This window comes from Manacus vitellinus, unplaced genomic scaffold (assembly GCF_001715985.3).
Source record: "Manacus vitellinus isolate BGI_N305 unplaced genomic scaffold, ASM171598v3 scaffold_8_pilon, whole genome shotgun sequence".
Classification (NCBI taxonomy): domain Eukaryota; kingdom Metazoa; phylum Chordata; class Aves; order Passeriformes; family Pipridae; genus Manacus; species Manacus vitellinus.
In genome coordinates, this window is record NW_021940864.1 from 5,574,513 (window position 1) to 5,590,520 (window position 16,008).

General features: G+C 42.7%; 1 protein-coding gene across 1 annotated transcript in view; it reads left to right on the forward strand.

Annotated features, from left to right (window-relative positions):
* Positions 1-15,266, forward strand: part of AIDA (axin interactor, dorsalization associated) — a 30,587-nt gene extending 15,321 nt beyond the window's left edge. The window contains exons 5-10 of the mRNA XM_029965088.1: positions 3,745-3,808; positions 4,241-4,347; positions 8,720-8,842; positions 11,093-11,215; positions 11,690-11,807; positions 12,757-15,266. Coding sequence (XP_029820948.1) covers positions 3,745-3,808; positions 4,241-4,347; positions 8,720-8,842; positions 11,093-11,215; positions 11,690-11,807; positions 12,757-12,853 — 632 coding nt within the window. The 3' untranslated portion in view covers positions 12,854-15,266. The remainder of the gene's footprint in view (positions 1-3,744; positions 3,809-4,240; positions 4,348-8,719; positions 8,843-11,092; positions 11,216-11,689; positions 11,808-12,756) is intronic.
* The last annotated feature ends 742 nt before the right edge of the window (positions 15,267-16,008 follow it).

Genomic DNA, 16,008 nt, shown 5'->3' on the forward strand with positions numbered 1-16,008 from the left:
CTATATTAAAACTGAGGAAGAGTGTGTGGCCATCGGTTTTCAAATACACAGAGTTATTTTCCTTGGAGGAGAACGGGTGCCTCTACGACAACAATTGAACATTGATGTTCTTAATGCTGCTGTCTAACTTGGATCGTTCTGGCCTCTTTCTCTCTGAATTGTGCCTTTGTTTTGTGGTTTTTAAGTGTATCTTGAATAGAGTAAATCTTAATCAGGCCAACACCAGCCATCTCATAAAATAGTGTTTTAATTTTTGTGTTGTCAGTTTTGTTTTGTGTTGCACTAGAAAAAGCTAAAAAAATCTGGGCTGGCAATGCAAATAAGTGATTCCTTTGTTAGGTCAAGCCATCCCATTAGGGTGGAACGAAAACAGCTATTCACACAAAACAGCTATTCACACAATTTGGCTTGTTTTAATTACTTTCGTGCCTGAAGCTGTCAAAATGGCTGAGAAATTTGGTTTGGGTGTTGTTAGATTTACTTTCCCCCCCCTTTGTTGTCAAGTTCTAACTTTTCCTACTTGAGCTTACATTTCATGCAGCTTAGAAAGTGAAGCAGTTGGCTAGTTTTGTTTGTTTATAGGATTTGTCACTGAATCGTTTGTGCTACAATAATGCTACAGGAGGGTCCATACATACAAATAGTTCTTTTGAGACTGCGCTGTGTGAAGTCATTGTTAACACACTGGATCTCACAAATCCTTTTCTTTGTGGGAGCTTATAGCAGTGTTAGAATACACAGTACACATGGATGGGCTGGGGCATCCCTTGTGCCTGTGCTCCTGGGTGATAATTCTAGCCACTAAGCAACTGGGGTCAAACTCAGTGTATGTGTATTACAAGACAGGTGGATACTGGGTTGTACTGGGGAGTCTGGTATCTGAATTATTTTATGTTGTCTATTTAAAAAAAATCACTACAGGTATCACAAAAAATCGCTGTCACAGTTAATGTGTCCTGGTCTTATGGCTCATGTTGACAATTTCTTTTGAAAAATCTTTCAAGGAAGTGCCAACTGGTGATAAATCAATGTGGTATTGTCCAACATCACAAAAGAAAAGAGAGCTTCTAAGGAGATCCTGCAGAACAATATTTTTTAAAAGCTTTCTCTTGGAGGCCATGATACTGGGATCTTCCCATTAGTCTACCTCACACGTGGAGAACTTACTGTGAATCATGTTCCCAAGTAGCAGCCCTTACAAAGGGAAAGGTCTCTTTTCTCCCAGGGGTGATTCATATTTTTGAAAATGAAACAGAGACCAAAAAAAGCCCAAACGAAACTTTTAAAACTTTGATGTCTTACTTGGTATTACAAGGGAGATTCCTGTTTGTTGTAACCTAATTTTTTTTCCTATGATCTGGTTATTTTTATTTGAATCAACTGAAAGTCACACTTGTGGTAGATGCAAAGAGGATTTTCCTTTTCCTCAAAGTTTTACTGATTAGCTTCTTTTTTTTTTAGTGACTGAATAAGTATTTCACCAGGTGAGTGTGGTAGTTTTGCTGCTTATCCTTACGATGTTTAAACCAGCACTTCAGTAATTGCTGTGTTACAACTTTGAAAAATTATTTGCTATTGGTGATGAGACAAAGTTGAAACCTTTTTAAAAACTTGAGCCGTAGCTTTCTGCAGCAAAAGGCAAGAGATTCTGCTTCTGAGCTGAACATTCAGCATCACCTTTGTTCCCAACTCCGCCAGTGTGTCTGAAGGCAGCTCCTGTGGGCAGGTCTGGTCCAGTGCCCGTGTGCAGGAGGGTGGGCTCTGTGGCAGGAGGGTGCGTGCTCAGCCCGGCCTCGGGCAGCATCAGGATTTTAGGCGCTGTAAAACTGTTGCCTCTTGCCTGTGCTCGTGTCAGTGGAGCGTTTTGTGCCCTCTAGTGATGTCCGAAATGTATTACTAGGAGGGTTTTTTCAGGGGCTGTTCGTTCACTTAGTGAGAAGAACTGGTTACTAGGAAGAGAGGAATCTAGTATTTACCAACTGTTGGAAGATGGGAGGATAGCTACTGTGACTTTTGTCTCTTCCGTATAATGTCCCTATGATCTGTAAGAGATCTCACTTTACTGGGGTTTTTCTGCCTGGGACAGTTTCACTTTCTGTCTCTGATGTGGTGTAGCTCTCCCAGAGCTGGGGAATTCTGAGACTGGTAAAAATCCCCTTCCTTTCCTGAACCTCAGCTGCACTGGAAGATGACTGCCTGCTATTGATCGGCTTCTTTTCTGTTGGGAAGTGTCTGTGATTCTTAAGATTCATGTTGAGATCTGCATTACTGATCTTTTAGAGCAGAAGCCTTTGGAGAGAGAGACATGGCATCAGTTTGGTTTGCTAGCTCTCACTGAAGGCAGCTTAAACCTTCCTCTGTATTTATGTATTGTGTCTGGCTGGAATCAGGCAGTACTTAACCTCTCATATAGTGGTAGAGAAATCAGAAAAAAAAAATCAGTGTGAGTAAAGACTGGAAAGACTTTTTAGGTTCTTTATAGTTTCCCTGAGGGATACTTCATTCTCAGAGCATTCAGATGGTGTCTGGTAAGCTAATGCTGGAGCCCATGCTGGCTGATGTGAGTGTGAAGACAGAGAGGGAAGCTCTCCTCCAGTGGCTGAGTTGTAGCACAGACAGAGGGGCCTGGCAGTGGTTCCTTAAACATAACTGGTATTTAAGTACTTCTTGGTATTTGTGTAATCATACCAATTATTTGTTTGAAAAGAGTTTTGTTCTCATTCAGTAGTTGTAAGGGGAGATTTCCTGTGCTCTGAGAGGGCTTATTGCAACGTGAGGCTCTGTGAGAGGAATCACTTTTTTTTTTCTCTCCCCCTACCCAGTCTGGGATATTCATTGTCTGGTAGGAGAGTGCCTCTCCCAGCAGGTGTTTTCTTCTAAATTTTTAGGCCCTTGAGTCATGAAATGCTTATTTCATTCATGTGCTTTTGGAAGTTTTGCTTTTACTGGTAAATGTGTCTGGAAATAATAGCTAAAGTTGTGATTACTAAAACTTGAGTCAAGCTTCCAATAAAAATGGCAAAGCTGTTCTCCACAGAATGCTGGAGATATAGTTGGTGTCTATGGGGCTTGGTGCTCAGATATTGCACTCTCTTCTGAATTTTGCCAACCTTCCCAGACATCCAAGGACAGATAAAAAGAAAAAACAAACAAAGCCGCCACCACCGCCAAACAAAAACACAAAGCATGTGAAATGAAGAAGTAGGAAATCTCACCAAAGCTTTATGTTACCAGCACACTTGGTCTCCCATAGTGGCTGCCTGAATGTGCAGCCTCCATGTGTGCTGAAGTGTGTCAGTTCTGGAGACTTCAGTCTGTTTGGAGCTGATACCAGTAACGTGGAGCTGTTTGGAGCTGATGCCAGTAACACCACCCCCTCCTTTCAATGGCCACCAAAGATTGTTACCATCACCCTGGGGTCTGTAGCTTTTTCTCATGATGCTTTTGGTTATTGCCACATTTACTTCCCTGTCTGTGTGAATGTGGTGGTGATTTCATGCTGGAGTTGCAGCTCACCTGTCTGAATGTTAGTGATATATCTTGGATCACAGCTGTGCTGTGTTTAAAATATGAGAGAACAGGGGTGCTTTTTGTATGATCTGATTATTTTTTAAATACTGTCATTATTATTTGTGTGTGAAGATGCTGTTAGATCTTGTAGATATCTATGTAGGTAGCTTTGCAAAGTAGTAGAATTAGTGCTGATTTATGAGTATGGATTCTTATTCTTTCCCCTCTCTGCAGTCCTAAAGAATATCCTCACTTACAACAAGGAGTTCCCCTTTGATGTTCAGCCTGTCCCACTCAGGTAAGCGAGAACTGGTTCACTTCATGTACGGATACATATCTGAAAGGGAGCATAGCCTGGGGCCTGGTTAGAATTTCTAGAGCCACCAACTTGCTGTACTGCTTTGTGTAAACTGGTTAATGAAAGAACTTTTGTGTTCTGTTTGTCTAGCTACCACTAAAAGTCAAGGCCATACTTTTGGTAAAATCAGGACTTGGTACATCCCTACATCTGAAATAGCCAGCATTGTGTCTTGTTTCTAGACTGTGCTTTCTATTGGCCTGAGCTCTTGCAATCTCTGTCAGAGTCTATAGGTACAGGCAGAAGTTAAGAAGAAGTATGAAATGACATTAAAGCGTGTTGTCCCTGCTCTGTACCCAGATGCTGGCTTGTGAGTTGAATGCCAGATAATGAGTGATTGTTGGTGTCATTCTTCTTTTTTGTGTTTTACAGGAAGATTTTAGCACCTGGAGAAGAGGAACACTTGGAGTTTGAGGAGGATGACGAGGAAGGAGGAGCTGGAGCAGGGTCTCCAAATTCTTTTCCTGCTAGAGTTCCAGGTAGGGGCACTAGCCTTGCCATACCAGCCTATGTAGCATCTCTAAATTCTGTCTCTGAGAAGCTCCTTTCTCCCCCGTGATTTGAAAAGTTTGGGTGAGGAGCAACAAGCTAATGTAAACTCTTATGCTGTATTGGAGAACCACAAAGGTGGCCAGGGAATTTTTTGCTCAGCGAACAGTGTCTCATTGTGAAATAGTTGTATGAATAACCTGTGAGGGTGGTACCATCTACCTCAAATAATTAGCCTTTATTCCTTATTCAAGATCAGTATTTTCGTCCCGTGCACTTTCTTAACTGTACTGTGTGCAGTGTTTCAAATGCATTAAAATGTAAATTGTGGCAGTGTTTCTCCTGCAAGGAGCATCACATCCTGCTAGAGATGTGATAAATTGTTGCTGGTGATTTTTGTGTTGCGTTGTCTGGTGAGACAGTGGCTTAGAGTGAAGCCAAGCTCTGAGAGGATAAAGAGGGGATGTTGGTTTTGATAGCTTAAGCCCTTGTCCACTTGTAGAACTGGATATACCTGTTGCTTCAGGTTTTGACAATTTAGATGTTCCAACAGAGGTTCTTCAGGTTCCTGGTGTAATTTCTTTGCAGGAGAAACAGAGCTGGTTGACAAACTTTGTATTTCAGAAATGAGATAAGAAGTAAGGAAACTAGTACTGGAATTATGGTTGAAAGAGCTGGGGTGCTGCGTTACTTGTGCCTGGAGAAAACACATCTGTGTCCTTAGATGTGAGCCAGGGCACGGTACTGAATGTGGTCCCTGCAGGCTGCACTGATGTAGATGTGCACAGTCTACACTTGTTTGTGCCAAGCTCACAAATAGGCTGTAATGTGTTGTGAATTTTGGTTGCTGACACTTGCTGTCTCGATCCTTGTTATTCACCATGATGGAGGTGCATTCTGTCTGTCCAAAGTACAGCAGAGAGACCCTTGAGTGGCTCTCGGTGTGGTGGTGAATCAATAAGGTTGTGACCATTGCCACAGTGCCAACAGGTACCTCTGCAACCCATCAGAGCTGTAGGTATGTAGTGGACATAAAAGCTGTGTATGGACTTAAGAAACAATATAAGCTAATGATAAACAGACTGACTTTACAGTTAAATCATTTTCAAAGAAAGAGGGTAGCAAAGTCTGAAAGAAGAGATGTTTGGGGCATATACTTCTTACAGAATTATTTCTCAGTAAGATTTAAGAGGAGGTGAGAGCAACTCGTGAACTTACTTGCTCTTTTACATTGTCATCTATTTAATAGACTGCATATCTGACTTTTCTGAATTACTTTTTTTGCATTAAGGTAAACTTCCCCAGAGCTACAATAATCTAAACTCCTGAGGTGGTTTTGCAGTACTTTAACACAGATTTTGTTTTCCCCACTGAATGCAAATTACTGTGAGGTTTCTTACCTGACTGGAGGTTGGTCTGTTGCTCTTCCTCTGGGTGATGAGGCTTAAACAAAAGCAGTTTGCAGCCTTCTGGGTTGAGCCTTATAGATGAAGTGAACTTCCCATATTGAATTAACAGAACCATGTTGCACTCCTTGCTTCATTATGCCTTTAATCCATAGTGTGTGACTGTGTTGTCTAACTGATCGTGGTCTTGTCTTCTACATGCATGGCTTCATGGTTATCACATTGCCCCATCCATCTAACCCAGGAGCCAATGAGGGTATGAGAACCTTTTAGTATGTACAGTTATTTCTTTGATCATGTTCCCGTAGCTGTGATGTTCTTCATTCAGCTCTCAGTTCCAATCCTCAAAATACAGTTGTTGGTAACAATTGCAGTGCTGGGCACCTCTGCACTGATCTTTCTTTGCCTTCAGTACCAGAAAAAGTGAAGCTTGTATCTGTTGACACACCTTATATAGCTCTCTAGAAGTCCTGCTGTGCTAATGAAGGCATTCTAAGTTGTGTAGCCAAGGGTAGGTGTAGCTGGATTTTATTCACTGGAATATGCATTTCTGGGAAATCTTACACACAGAGTACTTAGACTTCTGTGCTATAGGGAGCTGAACTGACCAATGGCTTGCTGCCTCTAACAGCAAAGGTTTCCTGCCTTTCTCCTGGTTATATATGACTTTATTCCAGTGCTGTGCTTGCAGTGGGTTCTTCTGTAAACCATTTTCATTTGTGAACCCAGCAGACTTGTCAGTTTTTTCTCCACCTCTGAACTGGGGTTTGGGAAGGGAGAGACTGAGCCACCTGTGTCTTGGTGGCAGAAACCTGTAGGGCTGGATCATTGTCATGGCTCTGAAACACACTTTGTAGGAGGACACTTACATCATTTGTAGATGCTCCTTCCCACTCTGGCAAAGATGCCCTGTGGTTGTGTCTGGAATGGCTGGCAGTTTTCTCCTGAAAGGCCCCAGTGCGAGCCTGCTGCAGGCCCATGGGCCAGAGCCACGGGGGCAGAGAGCAGTGTGATGGTGCCCAGCCTCGGTGAAGTTGTACCGTGGGGAGGCCCCTGTCAGCTGATGGCTCCTGTCTGAGGTGGCTACAGAGGCTTCAGCACCAGGTCTGACTGGGGGGCTGTGACTCACGTGGGACAGGTTACAGTCAGCTGCTCTAGTCCACTGTTCCTCCCACTGAGGCAGAAAGGAAACTGTTCCTTGGAGACTTTCTGTCCTGCTGTTCTGTTATCTCCTGGAAGTGGCCTTGACTGTTCTGTTCATTGCGACTCTGCAATTTCACATATTCTGGAAAGCATTTTGCAAAAACAGAATAATTTTTCTTAGGCCACTATTTTTACAATAAATGCCAGTCCGATGCATCTTTCTGGTGATTTCTCTATCAAGTATCACATCACCCTTTGAGTGGTGGACAGGAAAAACTGAAGGCCAAGTTGTTCCTGGCTCTTGGGGGCCATGCTGCTTTTAGGAGGCAACTGAGAAATGGCAGAGCAAAGTTTTGTGCCAAAGAGAAGGGGGGCTTGCTTCTACCTTCATTTAGATCGAAATAAGGACTCTGGACATCTGTTCAAGAGAGACAGCAAGGTTAACTAGAGCATGTGCTGCTTTGCAGAAATGAGGGCTCTCTTCTGAGTTTACTTTTAACATTTCTCACCCAATATCAGAAGTCTTTGCTTCAGAACAGTGGGTCGAGTTCTGCTGTGGTGTGTTGTGAAGTGGCTCCAGACATGGTATTTTGGAGGCCATGAGCCTGCCAGCTACCAGGACAGGGAATACAGAAACATACAGCATCATGGATGTGAATTCAGGTCTTGCTAATGATCCTGAGAGGGAGACTGGGTTCAGGAATGCTGATGAAATCTTGCTGAAGCTGTGGCTCTAGTTCTAAGGGCAGAATACATGGTCCCCTCTTGCGAAATCATTTTCTCTCACAGGACAACAAATCCTTGGTTCTCCAGCTCCTCAAGAGGAAAAAAAAAATATTAAGAAAAAACTCAGACTTGTCAAAGGAAATTATTACTTTCTTTACATCTTAAGCCTGGGGATAACTTTTTTTTTCATTAGAAAACCAAAACTTTAAATCAAACTTGCTCTTGAGTCTGAGCTTTTTCTGTTCTGGTGCTAATTCATCTAATACTGGAGAGAGGCTTGAAGTGTGTCAGTTTTTGCTAAATTCAGCATGAAATAACCTACTCCATTGTTGATGACAGAATATTGTGGCTCTTAGTAAGTTTGAACAGTTTGGATTTCTTGCCAGCTGCACAGTCTTCCTTAGCACTGTGAGGATTCATTTATGCTGACCACCAAGTTTTGATACAAACTGTTCTTCATGCAGAGCTGGAAACTCCTTCCTTAAGGCAGAAGCCAACTTGGGGGATGCAGATACTATTTTTTTCTCTCTTTAAGTAGAGGCCAGTAGAACTGAGATAATTGAGAATCAATCCTCTAGTTCCCTTATGTGCTGTGGGATTTGCACCAAGGCCGTTTTCCTCCTTAATCTCCCAGTGTAAATGTTCAGCAGGAAGCCAAGTCATGCTCAGTGGGGTGGGACTCCTGACTAAGTGTCTGAAGCTCCTTCAACTGCAGATTGAATCCAGCCTCCCAAATTTAATCCTCCAAAATGATATAAAGCGAGTTCCATGAATGAGTTATTCTGCGTGACAGCAAGAAATAACACTTTGAACAAAGCTCCTCTCTGTTGTTATGGCATTAGTTTTTCATGAATTGATTTGACTTGAGACAGTCCTCGCTTTTTCGTGGGGGCTTTGAAATCTGTCAAATGATGTTGTGTGTCTCTGCACACAGACATTCCCATAGTGCTGTGTACTACTGGGATATGAATCCTGGAGCTTCGAACCCCTTAAGGAGAACACCATCTTCCATGAGAGAAGATGGGACAAGCAAGGCCTCTGCTGTAAGATGACACAAAGGGTTAATAATGTGCTTTACTCTTTCCAGGTACTTTGTTACCCAGATTGCCATCTGAACCCGGGATGACGTTACTCACTATCAACATAGAGAAAATTGGTCTGAAAGATGCTGGGCAGTGCATTGATCCTTACATCACTGTCAGTGTAAAGGGTAATGATTTCTGTTCCTGGCTCCTCACTGCTAGTTTGGACAGAGTGCATTTTCTGAAAGCTGCATCGATTTTTCAGCCTGCTGGGAAAAAATGTTTGTTGTTACTTGCATTTTATATTGTGGACTTAAGGCTTCTGCTTTAATCAAGGGTGGAAAAATTCTGTATTTGAGAGATACTGGGAAGGGAATCTGTGCAGGATACACACTTCTCTGTGCACTCCAGGGTGCCTTCCCCGTGCTGGGAGCTGAGTGAGTGTCAGTGACTTGGCAGGCAGTGCTTCTCCATTCCAGCTTGTTCAGCTGGCTCTAAGATCTGTTTGGGGTGCTTGTACTCCCCAACACATACTGGTCTCTGGGCTTTCTGGAGATGGTGAACCACAGCCTGCTGACTCCATTCTTGCCCTCTTAATAAACTAATTTTGTAATAAAGCAAATATAATCTTTCCAAGCCCTAATGTTTAGAGGAATGGGTATAAAGCTGGGAAACAAAGCTTGCAAGTGAAATAAAATATAAAATATATGTTAGCCTTGGCAGTGAAATGTTTTGGCCAAAGCATGGTAGGCAAATGGCCTCCCCCTCTGAGAGCTTCCATAAATTGGGAAGAACTTCTTTCTCTGTCATTCCAGGATAGGTAATATTAGGATTTCTCTGTTTTAAATGGCAGCATGGTTGATGTCTTCTGCTTGACACTGAGATTTTTGGTATTCACACTCCTTCTAGTGGGAGTGTCTGTTCCCCATTTTGCATTTCTTAGCAGGAAGCCCCTGTAGTCAAAGTTGTTTACCCTTAGCCTGCCCTGCTTGACTTCTGCTTCTCTTTACAATCTTTGGAGGTATTTTTTTTTTGTTTATTGTATAAAAATTTGTAGCTGAGCCAGCAGCCTCTGGTTATCAGTTGTGATAACGACCTTGTATGTGTCCTCTTTAGATGTGCCATTGGATACCAAACATAGGGACTTGTTAGATGTGCAGTCAGTGCTTCCTCCACCAGAGATGTTTGCTGGCAGAAGGAAGGGTCACAGTATCAAGTGTCACTTGAGTCCATATCTGAGCTTGTAAAGCAAACATTCCTTGTTCCTTGCCACCAAAGTGTTTGTTTTATTACATAGTGGTAAAACTGCTGCTTGCCTTCAGAGCTAGCTCTCATTTCCTTTCTGGAACTAAGGGAGACTGTGTATTGCTAGGCTTGCTTTCCCAGCAAGTCTGCCTGTTAACATGTGGCTTTCTATTTCCTAACTCACTTACCTGTAAATGGTGACTGCCAAGGAATGATGTAGAAAATAGGATCAAAAAGTGGAGGGGGGCAGGCTATCACCTAGTCTGCTAATGGTGCCTTTTGATACTTTATTTCTCAAGATTTTAGTCAAGAAAAGTAACTCTGAAAAGTCTTTTTCTCACTATTAGGAGCCTGAAGACACTGAGCAGGTGTTTTCCTTGGTTCTGTACCAAGCTACTCTTCTGCAGGTTTGGAAAGAGGTTAATTCCTGATGTGACACTGGCAAATCCCAGCCCATGCCCTAGATCAAGGGCATCAGTGGTGCTCCAGGGCCCTGACCTCAGCCTGTGCCCCAAGCACAACGTGTCCATACTTGTAGTCTTGGCCATGTCTTAGCAACTTCCTCTGCCAGAGGGAAAGGGATCAGTAATGAGGGGAGGGAGTAAGAGGACACATTTACTCCTGAAAACAGCAGAGGCTTAGTGAGAATCTGTGGTGGCTGTGCCTGAGCAGCACAACCAGTGGCCGGTGCTGGGAGCTGGAGTCTAGACTGTGGCCCCACAATGCCTCTATCCTTGGAAAAACCAAGAGAAATAGTGGACATTGGGTCTAGGCACAAGACAGGACACATCCAGGTTGTGGAAGCTGTGCCAGCTGTGCCCTGCAGACTCTGTGTGGAGGGCAGCCTTTGGTACATATCCCACTCGGGCTGAAGCTCTGCTGGAGTCCTGCGTGCAGAGGGAATGGAATCTTTTGCTGAGAGTGGAAAGAAATGAACTCTTAAAAATAAAAAGAGGGAGAATTCCAACTTTTCATCTGAAGTACTGTCAGAACTTTAGCTGCTTTCATGTTGCAATCAAGAAGAAAATGAACTGACTGTGAAGAGGCATGATTGCCCCTTTTTTAAGTTTAAGGGGAAAATCCAGGTGTGCATTAACTTTTTGTGGCAGGATTAGGAGTGACTCATGAATCCTTTAAAGCAGGACCATAAGTCTGAGAAGCTTCTGCCATTCTCATGCTGTTCTCTCCTGCAGATTTAAATGGGATAGATCTGACTCCTGTGCAAGATACTCCCGTGGCTTTGAGAAAGGAGGACACATATGTCCATTTTAATGTGGACATCGAGATTCAGAAACACATTGAAAGACTAACAAAAGGTACGTGGTACCAGGGACCTGAAACAGGGCCCAGGAGCTTTGGAAGCACAGGCACTGGTCTGCTCCTGATCTAATAAACAGGCTGTGCCTGAGCTGGTGCTGCAGGGCTTGAGATCCAGACAAGGATAAAAATAGACCTTTGCATCCTGTCGCTTTCAAATTGCTCCTTGCAATGACTTGCAGACAAGGGAGAAATGAAAAGAGATAAAAATGCAGTAGTCTGCTCTACTACACGGGTATTGAGCTGCTTTATCACCTGCTCAGTCATTGTTACCTGGTATGAGCAATTGAGTGAAGAGGACAAGCTGTTGTGAGAGTGATGAGCATTTTAAGAACACAGAGTAGCTTTTGAGTAAGTAACAGAAGCATTACTGGAGATAATTCCCTCCAATGTACAGGCAGCAATAAGTTTTCTTGGCAGATAACTATTAACCATAATTGCTAACTTTTCTATTAAACCATTTTTCACTCTAGGTGCAGCTATTTTCTTTGAATTCAAACACTACAAGCCTAAGAAAAGGTTTACTAGCACCAAGTGCTTTGCTTTCATGGAGATGGATGAAATTAAACCTGGGGCAATTGTTATAGAACTGTAAGTGACTCACAATTATGGATGACAATGAGTGAAGAAATGAACTAGACTTCAGTTACAATGTGTGACTTGTTGCATCAAGGAAAGTTTCTTGGACTCATTAGATTGACTTCCATAAAGAATATTCTATTTTTAATAAAGAAGGGAAGATAAACTGTTTTTAGGCAAGTAAGATGGTTAGAGACCCTTCTCAGAAATTAGACCATTTCCAAATAAAATGCTGGTGTTCGTAACCTAATTTTGTATGAAGTTAAAAAAGTCTGTATGGGAGATTTTAATTTGGAGTTTAGCTTGACTTTCAGATCAGCTATATTTAAAAAAAAAAATCAACTCACAATCTTTTGGTACAGAACTTCTGTAAAGGGAAGCTGATTTGAGAAATGAGGTACCAATTTGCAAATTTTATGAACCTTTCAAAGCATTATTGGGTGGTTGTGTTTTTTTCTCCCCTTGCCCTAATAAGGAGGCAAATAGATCAGCCAGTTATGCTGCAGTGGTTTTGGTGTGCATCCTACCCTTGCTGCGTGGCTGAAGGTCTGAGTGAGGGTTTTGGGAGTTGGTTTTATTTCAAGAAGAAGGTGAACCTTGCAATTCTGGGCACCTCTAGGAAAAGCACTTAGTCTGTGATAGCTGGAGTACTTCTGAAGTACTGACTAACTGATACTGGGTCTCCTACAGTCCAGAGCATTATGTTGGGAATCTCCTTACAAAAATATTACACTCATTTACATATTGAAATCTTTGTTCTGTTAAAAAAATAAGCCAGAGAAAATACTGGTTTGAGTTTCTTTCTGTAAATCTACTCATTATTGTTGCTTCCAATAAGCCTTGTCAGATGTATTTAAAAGATTAGGGTAATAAGATCTGTACAGGATGAGCTTTCTAGTTTGCCATCATCTTCCTGCACACCCCTTAGCACTTGGATTAACTCACTTTCTTGTGGTTACAGGTACAAAAAACCCACTGACTTTAAAAGGAAGAAATTGCAACTGTTGACCAAGAAACCACTTTACCTTCACCTCCATCAAACACTGCACAAGGAATGACCCTAGTTGTGAGACTTCTGTGAACTGAACCACACGTCCTGGTAGCTGTGTGTAGTAGCCTTAGCCTCCGAGGGGCGGAAAGATCCGACTGTATTCATGCCAGTAGGTCAGACGGGACCATCACACACTGCACAGCACTACTTCAGGGTCAGGGGCAAGCCCACCATGCAAGTGCAAGGTTTTTTTTCAGTAACTTCCAGATACAGGTTTTTCTGAGAGCCCTGAAATATGTTGATTGCTTTTCCTAAGTTTGCTGTTCATCACTTTTTATCTTAACCGTTACTGTCCTTTTGCCTCAACTTCCACCCAGGGATGGAGACTGCCCCTCTGCCAAACCTGCAGCAATAAAGACGTGGCAGGCCTACTAACTGTTTACACTTACTGTGCTGTTGTAGTTCCTCTCATCTGCATTTCAGAGTCCCCTGTAGTGGACAGAGTGGCAGAAGACTGGGAGAGAAGGATGAGGTGGGGTGGGAAGGAGCTTGAGGTACTGCAGGTGCTTTGAAGTGAGAGAGGAGGTGGGCAGGTCAGGTGGGTGGCCACAGCACGGCTCCTCCAACAGCTGCTTGGCCGTGGTCAGGTCAGGAGCAGGACAACTGCAGATGAGAACACTGAACTATGATTTTAACAGCCTTGCCTGATCCACTTGTACTGATTTTTGGATACATGTTACAATCCTTTAAATCACTGTTACTCCCTAATAGAGCTATTTTTTTTTCTGTATCTTGTCAGAGAGTGGTTTGCAAAGGTGGGTGGGGGATAGAGAGGCTGCTCCAGGGCTTTGTCCTGGTGGCAGTGGGTGTTTCACCATTGCAGTGACAGCAGGACAGGCCCCTCAGTGTTGAAATGTTGATTTTCCAGAGCTTTGTATAAAGCAGATCTGGCTAGCAGGCCAACCCACCTTTTACATGAAACTGCTGTTCTTATGGAAACTGATTGTATGCAGTTTTCTGCATATTTTGTGCAAGTCTGGAAACTTACTCTAAAAATTACCTTTTTATGTAAGTAGATAGGATTATCATTTATTTTCTATATTTTTGATTTGGTGTGTAATAAGCTGCAGGACATTGGCTTATTATGACACACTTGCATTCATCTTTTGACCTAATAAAGGGACAGAAGTAGAACCCAGTCAAATTTTTCATATATTTGCGTGGATATTTAATACGATACTTTAAGGTTTGATAAACTTCTTGCATATCTAACCTAGTGCCTGAATACTCTGCTATGCTAACTGAGGACCCAGCTCCCACAATAGTGTCAATTATTTTAAACAGCCTGGATGCAGGTGTATCATCCATTCGTCTTCTCTGTCATATAACCCCAAGATGTTACATTATGAGATGTTATTTTTCCTCCTGCTACTTGTCTGTCTCCAGGCAGGTGTTCAGCATTTTTGGCTTTACCTTACTGATTAGGATAAAAAGCTGGTTTTGAATGTCCTAATCTTCTTGCCTTTCTTCTGTTCTGGTATATCTAGAGATGACATTATTTAGGTGTTATGACAGAAGTCAGCAACACTTTCTCAAATTCCACTGCTGGTTGGAGGGGGGAAAAAAAAGGCCAATTGAATTGTCCTGTTTATGTTTCTTTACAATACCCCAATGGTATTACAGGTGATAGGGTAACTATCAAGGCCTGAAAAGTTATCCCTACAAGTCATGGAAATACCTCTGAATGCAGCATTCTGGATACCAGACAAAATGAGGATACACACATTCCTAAAAACCAACCAACCATCATCCTTTGAACTCTGCAAAAGGACGGAGCAAAGTGTTTGTTAGTCTATGGCTGCAAATAGCTCTGAGCTTGGGCAGTAGGTGTGTTACCTGTCAGTGGTCCCTGGCTGGCTCAGGACGTGCTCTGACTGAAGGATCTGTGACACTGAGTGTCCCTGGAAGGCCTCTCTCACTCAGCAAGGGAGGGTTCTGGGGCTCTGTCCGGCTCTGCTCCTGTTCCTTGCAGCCCGCTGTAAGCACTGCCCTCACTTGCGTGTGTCCAAGGTGCCTCCTCCTGGGGCATCCAGAGGGCCATTCCATCCAGCTTTTAAGTTTTTCACACTAGCTGGGACGGGCAAGGGAGGAGACACTAAACATCACAAAGCCTTGTATGAAGAAGGAAAGAGCCTGAACTTGGAGAACCCGACTTTCAAACATGTATGTTATCAACGTGTGTGTCGATGGCCACCATGCCAATTGAAATACTATCCCCTGAACCACAAACCCGTCGTTTCTGCTGCTTACCTTGACCCTTCCCCAGCTTGTAGCTGTCTGTATTAACGCCAGTTATAAGAAATGTCAACTTTGAAATATTTTTGTTAAATACACAAGTAGAGCTTTGTATTTAACTAATTGTGAATTGATGTCTGTTGAGTGTGAAATACCATTTTTAAAGTTGCTTCTATCCCCTGCAATTTTCTGTGAACTGTCTCTCACTGAAAGGACTGCTGCTGCCCACACCACAAGCTTTGGTATTGTTTTATGCTTCAGTGATGTTCTAGCTTGTCTTTCATCTTGAATCTAAAGCTTTACACTTGTACTGTAAGAATATAACACCTAGATGGCAAGTTTAATGGCTGCTTGTACTCTGGCAGTAAAGCTGTAATGGCCTCCCCAGTAGGGTTTTTTATTATTCCTAGTTGTCTTCCTTTTTTCCTCCCTAAGGATTACTTTTGTGCAGTGCACTTTTGAGAAACGTTACTCACTGAGACAGTAAGGGGCCTGGTATTCCAAATACCTGCACTAATACTCAGCTACAACTGTAGGGCGTGTTTTTAAAGTTATTCAGTGTTCTGTGTCTGCAATACAGGTTAACACGGTTTACATACACCCACTCTGCTTTACAGAAAGCTACTTTTCTTAAACTAAGTAAAAGAGGCTTTCAAAATACAGACTTCAAAATACAGGAAGCTGAATTGGGTTAGGGTCTTAAACACTGAGTAATTGGTCTTAAATTGGCCTTAAACATTGAGTAAGATGAAAACTCGGCTCACACCTTGCTTAATGCTGCAAGCTGGTCTTGAAAGCAGAAAGCAATTAGGAAATTTCTAAGTCCCTCTAGTGGAGAGTTCACCTGTGCTTCCCCAGTAACTACACAACTTCATAAAGGTTTCCAGCTCTGGAAGCTGTATCCTCCGTGGTCCTCATTACGTGAAA